The sequence below is a fragment of the Polyergus mexicanus genome, unplaced genomic scaffold (genome assembly GCF_030449975.1).
Source record: "Polyergus mexicanus isolate NDT 795.1 unplaced genomic scaffold, iyPolMexi1.0 SCAF_7, whole genome shotgun sequence".
In the NCBI taxonomy this organism is placed as follows: domain Eukaryota; kingdom Metazoa; phylum Arthropoda; class Insecta; order Hymenoptera; family Formicidae; genus Polyergus; species Polyergus mexicanus.
This window is the reverse complement of record NW_027223327.1, coordinates 559992-577272: the sequence shown is the minus strand read 5'-3', so window position 1 is coordinate 577272 and position 17281 is coordinate 559992. Positions and strand designations below refer to the sequence as shown.

Below are 17281 nucleotides of genomic sequence, written 5' to 3'. Positions count from 1 at the left end.
CGCAATTCTGAAAGCAGGTTTATCAAGGTTAAGTTAAATGGAATAATTCGTGACCTATGACCTATTGTATCAAAACACATGGATATCAACTGATTGTTTCTGAGCTTGAGCTCTGATAAATCGTTTCAAAATTTATATCAAAGATGTTACGAATATTCGGCATCGCGAATCCAAAGTGCCCTGTCAGCTGTCACTTTCATCTGACGGTAAATTTTAACGATTTGTCTTTATTTATGAAAAGATTACAGTAAAGTTAATATTTCTATAATTCTTATTATTTGTCGCAATATAGAGTTATGTAAGAGTTTGCATCTAATATATAAAAATGCCTTATTACAGTGTGCACGGGCTTCGACTGAAAGCAATACAACATTTTCAAAAAAGCTAGAAGATGGTCCACAATTCGAGGACTTTCTAAAAGATACTGTTGAAGAGTACAATGGAAAGTTAAAATTGGAAAAGGGTGAATCAGGACGACTGAGGCTACCACCATGGTTGAAAACAGAAATACCTATAGGCAAAAGTTATAGTAAAATAAAAGCACAATTAAGACAATTACGGTTGAGCACGGTCTGCGAGGAAGCCAGATGTCCAAATATTGGAGAATGTTGGGGTGGAGGTACTCATGGTACAGCGACTGCTACCATCATGGTTTGTATGATAAATGTTTAACTTTCATGGTTGAAAAGTTTCGAGAGAATTTGAATTATCCCAAAATAATAATATAATATACAGATTGAATTACTTTAATATGAATAACATCAAATAAATTTTAAACTTATATGAAATGAAGAAAAATCTTATTAAAGATAAAATAATTGATTATTTAGTTAATGGGAGACACATGTACTCGTGGTTGTCGTTTCTGTTCCGTTAAAACTGCACGAACACCACCACCATTAGATGCAGAAGAACCGATCAATACCGCTAGCGCGATAACAGACTGGGGTATGGACTATATTGTTCTAACATCTGTGGATCGTGATGGTTAGTTGGTTACATAGGCCTTTCTCTAAATTGCATATTTAAATTATATTATTATAAGGTCATTTAATGCATATTAATTATTTTAGATTTAAAGGATGGTGGGGCCAGTCATATCGCATCCACTGTTAAGGAGATAAAAAAGAGGTAATTTACCTGTCGTTTCTATTTTTTTAATATTAGCTTGTGTAAAATAAAAAAGTGGCTTGTGCTTAGGTATCATATTGTAAATATATTTTATTCATTTCTTTGTACAGGAGTAATATTCTAGTAGAGTGCCTGGTGCCAGACTTTAGAGGGAACGAAAATTGCGTCGCTACGATTGTAAATTCCAATCTAGATGTGTTCGCACATAATATCGAAACTGTGGAGCGTCTAACTCCCTTCGTTCGAGATAGACGCGCTCAATATAGGTATATTCACTGTAATTTATTATTACATATAATACAATAATATAGTATACATAAAAGTATTGTATTATATATAATGTATAATTTCATAAGTGTATTTATTAATATTATACCCATTCATTAAATCAAATAAAAAAATATCTATTATTTACTATGTATAGGCAATCACTGGCCGTATTAAAAGCGGCTAAAAAGTTTAATCCCGATTTAATCACAAAATCATCGATAATGTTGGGCCTTGGTGAGACCGATGAGGAAATTGAACAAGCAATGCGGGACTTAAGAGATGTTGGTGTGGATGCTCTAACATTGGGACAATACATGCAGCCCACTAAAAGGCATTTAAAGGTCATCGAATATGTAACGCCCGAGAGATTTAAAGCATGGGAAAGTGCAGGAAATCAATTAGGTTTCTTGTATACCGCTAGCGGTCCATTAGTGCGGTCATCATATAAAGCTGGAGAATATTTCTTAACAAATATATTGAAAAAACGGAAGATGCAACAGATAAATGACCAAACTGCATAGTGAAAAAAGAATATAAAATATAGTCGTGTAAAAAATAAGTTTAAATTGTCTTTTTTCTTATGGCATTCGATTATATAATGTTTTAGTAAATATGTATATAGCTTTGGATTTTTATATATATAATTTAATAGAGTTTTCTCTTATTTTTCTTGTATATAATTTGTAAAAATTATAAAATTGAATATTTACGATTAATTGTAAATGTGCTAAATTCTTATTTAATTAATTTATTAATTATTTATATTGTAAATATGTGTAATAGAAAAACGAATGTAATTAGCAATTGAAGACAACTTCAATGTATGTACAAGGATACGATACTGAAGCGAATACTATGTATATCTGTCAGGACGTTAATCCAGGGTATCAATCATGTAACTTTTTTCCTAGAGCGAAACCGTGAAAAGTGAAAAATTTTGCCATTAATTTCAATGATAATATTTTTCACTCTTCACGTTTCCGCTTTAAGGAAAAAGTAAAATGCTTGATACTCAGGACAAAAGCTACATCATGAAAAAAAAATCATATCTTAATTTAATCGTAGACTGATTTAAAACATATTTTACTATGTAAATAGACTGATAATAAATATTTTATCGGATTAATTATTGTTACAAAACACAGATATTTAAGCATAAAATGAGCTTTAATTTTTATATATAAATTGTATAGGATAAATTTTGTATATATTGTGTTTAATTTTTATATTATTGTTTAATCTGTATCCATGGCAATGGCTACTTGAGGATCTTGCGGAGCTTCATCGGCAGGCGGATCTTGCGGAGGTCTATCATCTTGCACTACCTGCTCTGCAGGTCTTCCGCGTTTGTCATCTCCTTCGATTTGAGACAAATAGGTGGCTGTCGTGGCTTCATCGAGAATCGTGAAATCATAATCCTTTCCTACTATCCCAATGGATACGTTCTGAAACGTATAATTAGCGAGATTTGACATATATATATATATATATAAAAGTAATATTGGCAAGATTAAAGTTGCTTATTATAGATTATTTACAAGTTTTGCAATATATTAAAAGATTTACATTAGAAACTAGGCGAGAAGTTTACCTTCACCGATAGATCAACTTCATTAGGTAAAGTGTCGCGTAACGCTCTAAGGCCATGCTTTACTAACTCGTCAAGATCGCACGATAAAAATTCATTCAGATGTTTCTCCAAGTACGTTCTTGCACTTTGAGAGCGAGATCCTATAGCCATTGCTTTACAATCGAAATAATTCGCCGATGGACATGTCTGATATATATGTGGGCCTTGATCCTGTTAAGAATAATTATCATTAGAGAAACATCATATTTGGCATATAATGTATAAATTGTGCAAACATTAATATAATCTTCAATAAATTCTTACATCGTATCCTGCCACGAGTAAACCGACACCGAACGGGCGTCTGTCGTATCTCTGCGTGCATGTCTGCATTTTATTTCCCAGAGATGTGATTAAGCGACTCACAGGTAATGTATCGTCATGAGCATATTTATAATTCAAGCATTCGGTTCGCATATAACGGCTATAAACAACAACAATTTATTATTGTAAATTGTGAGATAACAAAATATATATGACCAAAGAAGTATTAAAAGAGCAAATCTTTTCCTATTGTATGCCTCGTATATTATATAACAAAAAGATTTGACAAGAATTAGTAAGCAAAATAAATAATAAATAGTAGATAGTACCTTAATATTCTTGCATCAGCAGTTAAACCCGAGATACTAATCCCCATATGCTTGTCTATCGGTATGATCTTTTTCTGGTGAGCCGATAATTCCGACGTTGCTCTTTTCAATGCAATAAGAACAGCATGTGTTTTATTTTTGAGACCTACAGTGGCTGATCCCAATTTTACAGCTTCCATGGCATATTCCACTTGATGTAGACGTCCTTGCGGACTCCATACTGTTACATCGCTGTCATACTGATTACGAAACTAAAAAATATAGTGTTAATAAATTTATAGGTTTTATTTAAATAATTTCACAAATTGATTGAATATTATATTATAACTGTGTATTCTGGAATTCATGGCAATATTGCCAGCATATTGTCATTCTTAATGTTCATCAAGTGTCAAATAAGGATGCTGGCAGCAATTTCCAAACACAGCCTACAACATTTGTTTTTCTCTTACTATAAGAATGTTTATTTTATTTTATATTTGTATGATCTATTGCTTGATATTTAGCTTCTTTTCTTTTATTCATCTTTTTAATATCAATAAAATAAAATAAAAGCGTACATGTAATACTCTCGTTTTTTGATTATTAAAATAAGAATTACAGAAAAAAGTTCCATATCTTTAATTATTATTATTTCTATTCATTTTTATTGACATAAATTCATACATAACCACACAATTACAAGACTTTAAGATTTATATAAGTTTTCTTTACAATATAATTAAATATATATAAGATCTATTAAAAATGGAAATCAATCAGGTACCTACCATTTTTATAAGCCGTTTCTCTTAATCGTGAGGATGCAGATAATAAGAGAGCAATATTAGTTGCAAAATTATTTCACACAATTCCAGAATACTCGCGGCTTGGCTTTCGTAAATCAACAGTCATCCAGCATTATAACTATAGATACGTCCTGTCACTATTGACTCATGTTCATGAAGAACGATAATGTGATGGTTCGTTTGGATATGCGCATGAAAGAGTAGCATCCACGTCGTCAATTGGCCAATTCAACACAGCATCTTCTGATTGGCTGATCTGGTCTAATGGAAAACTCCAAGCACCAATCGCTGTGAATGACTGTGGTCAATCGCAACTTGATCAAATGGAACGCTCCCATATAAAAAATACGTAATTCATGCCAGATCGACGGAGGTTGGGAGGTTTCTTAACATCATGGTTTCCATCTTTCTTGTAGTTGCTTGTAGTCTTGTAGACTCTTTGAGAGGAGTTTCTGAAACAATTTTTTTGAGGTTGTAATTAATTATTTATTTGGAAATGTGATATTGAAGAGATAGATATCCGTAAGAAGAAAAGAAAAGGCTCAATACTTATTTAGATACTTACTCTTACGCTAAATAATCATTAAGTGATTTTCGCTGTAGAGAAATTTGTTTTCTTAACTCAAAATGGCAAAGGTTGAAATAAATAACGAGGTGAGATATATATATGATTTATAATATGAATAAATAAAGCGCGCATGATCCGTCTACAATTGTCATTGCTACAGAGATGTATTATTCATTTCGTAATTCATTCTTGTAATATTTTTAGATTGTTCTGCTACGACATACGGTTCGTCAAGCACGAGTTTGCGTAGTGAATAAGCTTATCAGAGAAGCTAAACTCTTACGAAACAGACACGGAAATGAAACGCAACAGGACAAATGTAAAAAGAAAGCTGATAAACTTATCGCTGAAATTTATGCGTTGAAAGGAATTAAAGACGATGATATTTCCAAGTTTGGTATTATAAATGAAAGAGATTTGACTACAATGTTACAAGATGAGTCTTTAAGTCATAACGATCGTGTAATAGCAAGAGTTGTACATTATAAAACTTTGTACAGAAGACTAATGCAATTTAAGCAGAAGTTCCCAGACTGTAAAAGATATTTAGTAGAAGAAAAGAAGAAAAATGTTAAGTTAAAGAATAAAGGTGTTGCAAAAACTAAAAAGTCTTTAAAAGAAAATCCTCAGTCTCAGAATGAAAATTCAGAGCAACAAAAATTTAATTCTTATAAAAACATTACACAGTCCCAATATAAATCTAAAAATGAAGAAACATGCAATACCGAATTACTTGAAGCCGCTAATAATTTGGATGAATGCGAGAAATCATTGAATGAAGATAATAGACTCCTGAAAAAAGACAAAGTGTCAAAGTTAGAAGATGATACATTGGACGATACAGTTGTACATAAGCAATTAAATGTAATTAAATCATGTAGTGTTACAAAAGAAGCTACTGTGAAAAAATTTACCCAACTCTTAGAGGAACAAGAATCTAGCAAAAATGTGGAGATGTCTATCAAAATGTCTCCAGATTCCACAATTGAACAAGCAAAAATATATGATGATTTTTTCATTACAGGGGATAATCAAGATTCTCACACGAGTAGTATTAGTGCCTCGACATCATATGTAAAATCTGACAAACATAATACACGAGTAAAAACATTCCAGTCAAGTAACGGAGCTAAAAAGCAAAATATAAAGTACAAAAACGATTCAAATTTCCATAAAAGATATCAAGATAAACAACCTTCTGTTAAGCGATTAAATAATAGAGCATCCGACAAAATTAATAAGAGTATAAATAAGAGTAATTCAAATGATGTCAATAACAAAGAAAAAGATACTGATTTGCATCCCTCTTGGTTGGCTAAAAGAAAAGAGCAGAAAGTCATGAGCCAACAATTTCAAGGAAAAAAAATTGTATTTACCGATGATTAGATTAACATCTGTAATAATTTATAATAGTAACAATTCTGTAAAATTATAATAACAAAAAAACTTTAAAGAACTGACCAAGGACTTTGTATCGAGAGTACATTGCGAATTTATGATATATGTTTGTCATTATTTTGACACAAATGTTTACATATATACATTTATTTAATGTAATTTATGCAAACGTTCTATGATATCAAGATGTTTTTTTTTTACTTTATAAATAATTTATAATGTTTGTTATACAAGATACAGTTGTGCGAGTCGATATACATTTTCATTCAACATATCCTGCATTATGCAAAATATGTTATGGATGTAACAATGTATTTGGAAATAATATTTAGTCAAACGAATAAAGGCGAATAAAATATGAATTTAAGCAATTAAATAAAGAAGATATTCGGTTTAATATCTAATTTTCTTCTCTCATTAACAAAATTTAACATTGCTTAGCTAATTAATATTTAATCTTTACAATGTATAATGAAGGAAGAGAAGTAAACATTATTCTTTCCTTCTCATGTACATACGCACTCTAATTATATACCTCCACAGATAGAAAATTTAATGAATATAATAAGATAATCGAGTCTCCACGAGCAGAAAATTTAGAGTAAATGCATTTTCCGAACGTGATAATCACGCAAAGAAATTTCACATCACTTGTTCTTCGAAAGAGTGCGTTGTTTCTCGGCGTGCGGAACTAACTGGGAATCTACAGACAAGCCTTTCCTTCGACGAACTGTGTCCATGTAGCATTTAGCTCGATTATCGCTGTCCGCTTTCTCGCCGAAATGGAGATATTCTTCCTCCGTAGATGGCACCCAGTAAGGATCCTGCTCGATAACCTGTATCGCAGAAATATTTAAATGATTAGTGTTAATACAAATTAGAAAATTAGAAAAAAAAAAGGAAAGAAGAACATCTCTCTTCGACTTCAAACTAAAAATTTCGACCTTTTATTATTTATTTATTTATTTTTTTTTTAAATAATGATTAAAGATAACAAAATATTTGAAAAAAGGACGTCAAAATTCTATATATTTCCACTTTTTTTTTTCCCAAGAACATTTTACTACGTAACAAGATGAGACGCGGTAGATACAAAAGATACACTCGACAGCTTTTATGTACCTCCCAATGACTAAAAACTAGTTGCGGACTGGCCAATCCAGACGTTTGCGTCCGCAGTTCTCTCGCAAGGTGGAAACTTTCCAGAACCGGTAGGGTGGCCAAAACTCTGAATTGTCCACCAAAGCCGTAAGCACTTTCCGTAAATACAATGCGACCTTGCCTCTTACCGAATACGGCGTACAATTTTCCTGCAACAAGAATAATCATCGTAAATTTTTATCTTCGATTTCTCAGGACGAACGATATCGTAATGAATAGTCTCTAATATCGACCAAATAACGATAATTCAAGCCAAAACTTATGCTATTATCGCTGTTACATTTGTACAAGATATTTTCGTTTAAGCCTATTTTTCAAGAATACAAAGATACAAAGGGATCGCAAATACCTGAATAAAGATCTCGAGCGATAAACCGTCGTGAATAAAAATGTATCGAAACGTAATGATAATTTTCGGTAACATATTCGATATAGTTTACTCCTAGAATGAATGATTTATCGTATCGAAAAGATACATAGATGCGAAATGAGAAATGTTTGGAATTGCAAGAAAGGAATGGATTTGATGATTAAAGATTGATCGAATACGCGTAAAGAGAAAGGGAGGGAATCGTGGATGAAAAACTGGCTTACTTGAGGGAAGAGGAAAGGAAACCACGGACACCGATGCATAAAAAAGTTACGCGGGGCGTAGTAAATTGCGGCAAAACAGACCGCGCGCGCGCGCGAGAATGCAAACTCGACTCTGGAAAAAAAAGTAAAACGCTGATACGTTGCCGGGGACCGGGGAGCGTCGTAGAAGAGAGGATGCGATACAAGGACAAACGCGGCAACGACGACACGTCCCAAGAAAACGGCGACGATGAAAACGTTCGGAGAGGAGAGATAGAGAGGCCCCCGGATAGAGAGTAGTAGTGGGGATGACGTAAGAGCAAGAGAAAGAATGGGGAGGGGGAAGGGGATAGAGGCAGTCAAGAATGAGAAGAGAAGGAGGGTAGAGAAGGGAGAAGGGCGAAGGAAAAGAGGTGGGGGTCCATTCATGCTTTACTTCTGGCTTTTAAGAGTCCAGTCGAGCGGACGGCATACCTTCGCGCATAGGTCGATCTCGTCCGACGTTCCGTTTCACTCGACCTCGGCGATCGTTTTACTCGTTTCATTCCCGAGGAGGACACGTAAGAATCCCATGGAAAGGAGTCTCGCTTGGACACGATAGATGCATCGATCGATAAACACGACGAATATAATTTCGAGCAACGATTGGAAAATTCAGTGAGAGTGCGCGACACGCTCTATCGGTCCATAGGAGGATCACAGGAGATTGCCACGGGGCACCGATCTTTCATGTTTCTAGAAATCGAACGGTGGTGGAACGTAAGAGAAAGATAAGAGAGAATTTTCGAGTCACGGTAAACAGAGACACGTGACGTTTGCGTTGACGAATTGTAACGGCTGAAATAACTCTAGAGAAGGAAGCATCGACAAATATTCGAGAAAGAAGATTCCAATTGCGCGTTGCCCCATTTCTCGCGATCTTTTATCCAAAAGATTCTTTCTTATTTTTTAATATCCCTCGATCGCGAAATCATCGGGGAAAGGCCCTTCTCTCTCTCTCTCTCTCTCTCTCTCTCTCTCTTTCTCGATAACCGACTTGTAAAAATTCAAGTATGAGAGTCGCAAAAATGCACTTCGAATAGTAGCGAATTATATCAACGTTTATACGAGCTCTAATAATATCTATAAATCTATCTCTATGATTATTCTACTGCGAATATTTTTACTATGAATATTTCCTCGATTCTCTCCTCCTCCTCGCTCATTTCAAACGCCACATCGCGCAAATAAAAACCTTTTTATCTCATCTCCGATCCGTTTTCCAATCACGAGTAAAACGCGATAAATTTCCCTCCGAACGAACGAACGAACGAAAGAAAGAAAGAAAGACACAAACGAGCGATCGGTGGGATTTTTTTTTTTTTTTTATTGAGAAGAATTCGACTCTCGTCTCTCGCGAGACAAGATGACTGGCAAAGAGATACGGCACCTGCTGTACATCCTGCTGACCATCATCGTCGGCATCGTTCATCGGAGCAAATGCGAGTTCCTCGAGAGGATCGAACACGACGATTACCTAAACGAGTATTTACTCTTCGACGAGAGCAAATATCTCGCCGAATTGCAAGAATTCGACGATACAACGCTTGAGATCGATCTTATCAATCGTAATAGAAGGCACAGATTGACGCATGAGGAGCCCAGGGTGCTCTACCAAGTCGGGGTAAGGCACTTAACGATATAATTTTTTTTTCGATTCTCTAATCTTCCTAAATTATATATTAATAATTTATCTCTAGATAAGTTTGTTACGGAAGTGTGGATATATATTATCAGTTAAATTAAAGAGTATGTGAGACCGATAACGGGATTTATATTTATTGTATATAATGTCCCCTTTATCGCTACCTTCGCGTATTCTTCTTCCAATTAATTTTTTTCAATTAATGAAGAACGTACATTAGACGTTTACATGGAATACGTTAGCGTCTCTTTAAGTCAATTTTACTCTGTTAGAATCGCGCATTACTATTCGTCAAGTTTTGCGAATAAATTATCGTCTACAAAGCGATTAAATATTAATGAGTCTTGCATTGATTAGGCAAAACACACGTCGCGGCAAAGGTATATATTTCGCGTTATTTATTCTCTTAAATTTCATCGAATTTCGAGTTGCCCTCGATCTTCCATTGTTTTTCTTCGACACAAGCGGCGCATTCCTTCGCATTTTCAGAAAATTTAACAACACGTGCCCGTAAGAACGTACACGTATGCGAGTTCATATATTCTCTCGGGTAGCATTCCGAGGATTTGAAGCTAAATCGTCCGCTTACGGGCGCGCAGGAAGTATCGCGGGGAAAGGGAAACGTGGCCGTTAGCAAAGAGCGGCGCCCACTCGATGCTCGAACCTGTTGCTGTCGTAGCTGTAAACACCTACGTATCTCGCCCGTACGCGCGTGTATGCATGTACGGGGTACGTAGGTTTACACGCGCGGGGATAAAGCGCAACACCCAAGTACGACATATCGTAAATACGTACGTTCCGCACGTGGGCCGAGAGTACGCGCGTCTATGTGCGCGCGCGCGCGCGCTTGCATACATTGAGAGGAGAAAAAAGATTCTATGTACTCTCTTTATATCGGACAAAAGTCATGCGGCTTTCGCGCCGGTTTGTCGTTATCCTATAAGAATCACTTGGCATGTTGGCGCTTGAAAATTTTTCTCTCCTTTAATTGTATTCTCTCTGTATTTGTTGTTCCTTTCTCTCTCTCTCTCTCTTCATCGCTAATTATACATCTTACTTTTTAACTTATCCGGATAAATTAGAAGAGGCGCGATTTGAGCGGAGAGTAGCCCTTTTCCGCAGATCGCTCCATTAATAAATAAATCGTATACTACAGGATTGGTCGGAGAACGTAGCGAACGGAAAAGAAAGTGATTTCTTATGCAAAGATAAGCTAGAGAGATTATTGAAACATGAATCAACTTTTCAAAGTTAATAATTTTCTCGAAAATGAAATCTCGTGCGAAAAAAATTCGAGTCTACGCTTTCGATTTATTTTTGCGCGATAAATTCTTTACGATCGTACGATTCACTCCGTATTATAATTGTCTCTTGGTATGCCACGGAACGATACGAATCGCGATTTTGCAACGATTAATTATCCTATATCGAATTATATCATGCATCCGGTTTCATTATCACATCTTCGATCGGCACGAGATTTTCGAGATTTCTCTCTTAGAAACATCCGGTATAGCTGTACGGTACGATGAACGAGCGATCTTTTTACTAACGTCATCCATCCATCCATCCATCCATCCATCCATCCGACCAGATTCCCTGCGTCGTCGTCGTGCGTCTCCTGCCTCTCTTCTCTTCTCTTTTTTGTTCCGTAGCTTCCACCTCGTCTCGCGCGCGCCCTCCTTCTCTTCTCGTCGTCCTCGCGCGGCGGTACCTCTAGGCGACCACCGTCTCCCGCTCTTTCTCCACCTCCGTCTCTTTCTCCTCCTTTGCCTTCGTGTGGTATGTCCATGTCCATCCCGAGTGCCAGGTGTCATTTTCATTGCGGCCGTGCGAGAAGCGAGAGACGCGTGAGAACTTCCGGATGGTTTACGGCGCCCTTCCGGTCCTTCTATTATCCCATTTTAGTTTACCACCGCTCTGTATGTGTGAATCCCCGCCGGTTCCGCTATATCAGCTTCGAAAACTTCCTTCGCCTTTCGTTACGCTCGTCTTTTCTTTCGCTCTTGGGACCGACGGAAGTAGGATAAAGAGATGCGTAGAAAATGCGTCGTATACGGGAAATGCGATTAACGATCGGAAGCTCGCTTGAAATCCGAGTAAGGCGGAATGCATTAAGATGGATTATATAGGCGCGCTTTTAAAATATCCTGCAGATTTCATCTCTTTTTCGACAAATCAAATTTACCTGCCTCTCGATAGATAAATCAAGCGCATTTGAATAGAGATGATTTAAAAAAATTAACGCATCGAGTCCAAATAAATTCATTATCTATATATCTTATTTTATATGTTAAAAGATTTACGCCTTTAAAAAATATTTTCTATTATAAGTTTATTAGACAAAATGCTATAACGTGGGGAAAAAAAAAATTATTTCTACGACGGCAAAGAAAAATTGGCGAAGGAATATCTCGCGAGCAAATGGAAAAATTTTATTCGACCATCGCGTAGTTTGTCGCTTGACGCTATTCGCGGATGTAGGCTAGAAGCTTTAGCGCGAACGGATAATCCAAGCGAACGAGATCAAGGAGCATTTTCCTCGTAAAAAGCTGCTCGTGCGATCCGTTGTATCGTGACGGAGATGATCGTAGTAATAGTAGTAGCAATAGTAAAGTAGTAGAAGCCACAAAAAGACAAACGTGATGAACGGGAGGATGGTCGTGGCAAAAAGTCGAATGCTCACAGTCGACGGTAAAACGGCGGAAGGCCATTTCCTCGAACCTTTTCTTCGTTGAATGGCACGTTGCTCAACTACTTTTGCTCGAGCACTATCGCACACTTCGATAAATGTATCGCGTTAAACCGAAAATGCGCGTGACTTTTCGCTTTTCTTTTCTTTTTTTCTTCTTCCTCTTATGAAACCGTAATATATCCGGGAAGACGTGGAAGACGATGAATCGATTAACTGGAAGAGAATCAATTTCCAAATTCAATAACGTAAATAAAATTATCTTCGATATCGTTCTAATAGTCTCATCGCGAATAATGAGGGTGTTTTTTTTTTTTTATCGAGCGGTTCGAATGTCAAATGGAATAATCGCAGAGATGGAATCGGGCGAAAAATTTGACGCGTATACTTCGACACAGATATCTCGCCTTACGGTAGTTGATGTCGTCGATGACGATAGGCTGAACAGGACGTACGCGATTGCCTCAATGAATGGACTGGCAACATCTAAATAGTCCAGTTACAGCAGACTTTGTATCGCCGGCGCAGGAAAGAGCGGATATATTTTAGTTACGAGTCTGTGCGCAATCGTCCCCATTTATTTCATTAGCCGTGTCCCATAGCGCGACACACGTTCAGACAATCACTGCGATCTTAATCGCCCTTCTAATAATAATTCCGTTATCATTTATCGAGACGCGTATACGATCAATCGTGATAATACATTTCCGGGAGACACGCACATAGAGATTTTTCGGTTCATTCAATCGGTATCTTTACCGATTCGAGAATTTTTCGCACGATTGGAAAAAGCACTTTGCGATTTTTTGCGAAAACGATCAATCGCTTTCTTTATTCATGACGCGAATTATCTGTTTGTTTGCGCAGGACAGCGAGAAGGAATTACCGGAGTGCGAGGACCGGAGCGAGGTATGTAGCAAGGTGGATTTATATGGTGCACCGTGGGTCGAGAGACAATGTCGTTGTCCGAATGGCCGTGCTTGCCCCAGCAGTCTTCACGAGGACGACGGACACACCATCATCGATAAAACGCGCCGCTACAAGCTCTGTGAACCCGTGAAACGACTTCCTATCTGTCGTTACTTCAAGTTAGTTTGATCACGTCGCGCATTCTCCTCGTTCGTTCCTCGTAATTCTTTTTACTCCATTGTACCTGACATTTTGTTTTTATTTTATACATTTTTATAAAAAATTAATTTTTCAATTTAAAAACACCTGTAAATATGCAACTTAACGTTCTTTCTTCGTAATGACAAGTAAATATATATATATATATATTTTTTTTTTTTACTGCAGAGACATTACGTGGACCCTAGCACCCGGAGGAGGCCCAGCAAACGCGACTGTACAACGAGTTCATTGCCGATGTCGGCCAGGTAGTGTGCCGTATCTAGTTCGTAGGCAACCTCATAGATCACCGGATGGAAATCAAGGCTTTATCTACGCCTTCGCTTGCTCACCTCAAAGCGTAAGTCAGCGATGCGAGATATCGCGGCAAAAATAGAAAGAAAAATTTCGCGTTTATTTCGAGAAACGCAATTTCTAAAATTTTGTTAAAGTCGAAAAGGTGTATTTTCGAGATATCTACGTTAATTAATATAATAGAAAAATTAACTTGCTTTTAAAAGAAGTACTTTGTTTTGATTCAGAGATTACGATGCCAGCATAAAGAGCCCTGTCGTCTATTTACCGTACGTAAGAGGCGTAATTCGCAACTCGAGGAGGTGAACGCCTCGCCACTTTGCCAATGTCCCCGAGGACACAGATGCCCGCGACGACACACGGATCCTGGCTCCTCACCGGCGAGATCCTACGCCGGTGTCTTAGAAATCAAGACCTACAGCGGTTACTGCATACCAGCCCACAGCTTCGATAAAGCGACCTACGGTATCTAGAGAATCGTAGAATCCATGTACCTTCGCTCAACAATGTATCGGTGGTGTCGATGATTCGGGATTTTTGCCACGCGTGACGTTACAGTATCGCAATTAAATTACACGTTTTCGTAAAGAATGGCATCATGATTGTATTAGTGTTCTTTTAAAAGCACGTTAATCAAACATATTTAGCCAATTGTCGTATCGACGCTATCCCCAATAATATCAATAATAATCTAAAAATCTTTGCGGCATCTCTTCCTTGCGAATAAAGCGCGCTCCAATTTGTTCATCGACACGACACCGAAAGCCTCGACGACAGAAAATTGATATATTTGTCAACTTGGATCGTGTATCATTAACCGTACAATGCCGTGCCATGTAGCATCTTTAATGGCGCGTTGGCAAAAAATATTAAATGTAAAAAGTATGTACAAAAGTATATAGAGATAAGAAAATTGCCCGTGCCACATATACAATTTTGTATAATATAATATTTGGATCTTTCTCGCTTTATTCTCATTAATAACTTGATCGTGTTATTGTACATCTCTTGTAGCAACAATGAGTTTTTCCATTTTAGCGCTATCTATCCACTTTGTATATCCCTTTGCAGAATATTACACAAACATCGCAGTTAAATATCACTGTAGTCGATATAACTTGTATATATATCTGTCTCCGATATGCTCGAAATGCCATTCGAGGAGTATATTTGTACATGGTAGAGAGAGAGAGAGAGAGAGAGAGAGAGGGGGGGGGGAGCATTGTAAGACGATTCGGATGAGACTCTCTCGATGTTACATTTGTTATTTTACTTTAACTTAATAAAAAATATGACAATATTGTGCTTTACTTTCTTCAGCTTTCCTTTCCCTTCCCGAGATATCTTTCTTTTCATATATTTTATGTTAAACAAACGAGGAGATTTAACGATAATTTTGTAATAAAATTTATAAATCTTTGAAAAGTTTGCAAAATATATTATATGTATATATGATAAAGAGAAGCGAGAGATTTATCGATCTTTGATCGTAGAATTTACAATCTGCGCCGCGAGTCGATAAAGAGGATTGTGATAATGCTTTCAACGATAAATAATCATGTGTATTTTAATAAAATATTCCTGATTAGAAACAATTAAATATTTTGATATAAAACACAACCGAAGTGGTTTAGACAGTACTATCTTGATAAAAGCTTACGTAACTTTTTATTTCACACACACACACAATCAATTACTGTATACTATATATACAATATAATAAACGGTATAATAACATCGCGATATATCTGGCATTATTCTAATTTTTTATATAATTTCTATTATGTAAAAAATTGTGTGTGTGTATATATATATTGTATTATAATAGTGGTACTAATTAAACTATATTAGAATCTTTGTCATATTATTATCTCTTTTTTTTTTTTCAAAATGTATACTGCGCAATAATAATAATTAAAAAAAAAAAAAAAGTGTATATCTGTCGGGAAAGCAACGCTTGAGAATATTATTATATAAACGCGCTATTATAAATGTATAAATTTAAATATCGGTTACTTTCCAAAGAAATGCCGTTCTCCCTACTCGATATACAAACTGCTCTCTCATTCTCCATCGAGTTATCTTCGGATAACTTAGACATAACCAGAACGCGAATGAACGCCATCGGAAGCCACGAGTTATCTGTGAGAACGTTACGGTCCATCAGCCGCGGATGCTCTAGTCGCACGTTACCATCTGCACGACACCGTTACCGCCGCATTGCGCTTCACTGCTTTGAATCATCGAATCGCCTTTTCTTGCCCAGCGTACACAAATGTACTTTTAAGATTCGTTTAGACAGACAATCGGTCAAAATCACTCGGCATCAGCGATACACGTTTAAATGGAAAGACTGCTTGATCTATCGCACACAGCACCCTTTCTTTAAATATCCGTATAATAGATAAAAAAATAATCCTTTTTTATCCGCAGGTTCAACTATTGAATATATTGTCAGAATATATTTGTATTACGAGATTTGAAATAAGACTTTTTTGCAAAATTATATTTTTTGAAATTAGCTATTCATTTCTTATCTTTTATTATAAATGTGCGTGAGATGCCGCGCGCGAGTAGCTTGATGCATATTTTTTTTTCATCTCTTCAATAAATTTGAAGAGAAAAGCAGTCAAGGGTGAAGGGATTAATTTAACGTGAAATTAAAGTTGAGATAAAAATCGACAACATAATAGAAAAGTACCGTCCGTTCAAATATTCTTCAATGATTAATTGCCATGAAAATAATTGATCGCATCTTCGTATAAATTTCCATGAGTTGCTCGCTAATTACCCGATCGTTCGTAATACACAGTGATTATATATCACTCGCGATAATTGCCGTAAAAGTTGCGCGTTTATACCATAATCACGCCATCGTATATATACGGATGAGCATTATCGTTGAGACCTGTATAAATTTTAGAAAGCGAATTCTCTCATGAATATGAAGAGAATTTTTCTTCGGGTGAAAACTTATTCGGACATCGCGCGTTTTCACAACTCTCCCATTTGGATGGACGTTAAAGGAAATATTATTAGTCAAACTTTTCTGTGCAGAATTTTACGTCTCCTCGTGTCGAAATCCTCGCACGAAAAACACGTCGTCGCATGATTGAAGCTGTTCGTCGACACACTTTTTAGAATTCTTTACATTATTTCTTCCTCTTTTCAAAGACCGCGCTCGAGCGTAAAAAAATTAGACCGTAAAGAACAGATGAGTTTTTCCGATTCCCAGTGGTCGGCTGGGTGCCATGTCCCCAATAGAATACAATCGATATCGGTATCTCGTGTCGAGTATCTCATTTCTTGCCTTTCTCGTTGCTGTTATTGCTTCAGGAGGAACAACGCGCAAATTGTAACCGAATAGCTCC

General features: G+C 36.4%; 5 protein-coding genes across 6 annotated transcripts in view; 3 read left to right on the top strand and 2 right to left on the bottom strand.

The window, feature by feature from the left end:
- The first annotated feature begins 14 nt into the window (after positions 1–14).
- Las (lipoyl synthase, mitochondrial) lies at positions 15–2518 on the top strand. The gene is made up of 6 exons (XM_070299249.1): positions 15–206; positions 340–651; positions 831–987; positions 1074–1131; positions 1242–1397; positions 1556–2518. The coding sequence occupies exons 1-6, from the start codon at positions 144–146 to the stop codon at positions 1920–1922; spliced, it is 1113 nt and encodes a 370-aa protein (XP_070155350.1). The 5' UTR covers positions 15–143; the 3' UTR covers positions 1923–2518.
- On the bottom strand, positions 2129–4533 carry Prosalpha6 (Proteasome alpha6 subunit). Its single transcript, XM_070299251.1, has 5 exons — positions 4395–4533; positions 3625–3875; positions 3296–3455; positions 2993–3202; positions 2129–2846 (listed from the first exon to the last, which is right to left on the bottom strand). Exons 1-5 carry the CDS (start codon positions 4395–4397, stop codon positions 2637–2639), a joined length of 834 nt encoding a protein of 277 aa, XP_070155352.1. The 5' UTR covers positions 4398–4533; the 3' UTR covers positions 2129–2636.
- A 289-nt stretch (positions 4534–4822) lies between these two features.
- On the top strand, positions 4823–6759 carry LOC138935084 (serum response factor-binding protein 1). The gene is made up of 2 exons (XM_070299431.1): positions 4823–5066; positions 5185–6759. Exons 1-2 carry the CDS (start codon positions 5040–5042, stop codon positions 6364–6366), a joined length of 1209 nt encoding a protein of 402 aa, XP_070155532.1. The 5' UTR covers positions 4823–5039; the 3' UTR covers positions 6367–6759.
- LOC138935082 (elongation factor-like GTPase 1) overlaps positions 6221–17281 on the bottom strand; it is a 30817-nt gene continuing 19756 nt past the window's right edge. The window contains exons 5-6 of one of the 2 annotated variants that reach the window (XM_070299427.1): positions 7501–7688; positions 6221–7214 (exon numbers count right to left, since the gene is read on the bottom strand). In XM_070299427.1, coding sequence (XP_070155528.1) covers positions 7026–7214; positions 7501–7688 — 377 coding nt within the window. In that variant the 3' untranslated portion in view covers positions 6221–7025. The remainder of the gene's footprint in view (positions 7215–7500; positions 7689–17281) is intronic. The other variant, XM_070299428.1, reaches the window with a different exon arrangement.
- Aos (protein argos) lies at positions 9088–15204 on the top strand. Its single transcript, XM_070299432.1, has 4 exons — positions 9088–9775; positions 13356–13576; positions 13785–13956; positions 14138–15204. The coding sequence occupies exons 1-4, from the start codon at positions 9518–9520 to the stop codon at positions 14381–14383; spliced, it is 897 nt and encodes a 298-aa protein (XP_070155533.1). The 5' UTR covers positions 9088–9517; the 3' UTR covers positions 14384–15204.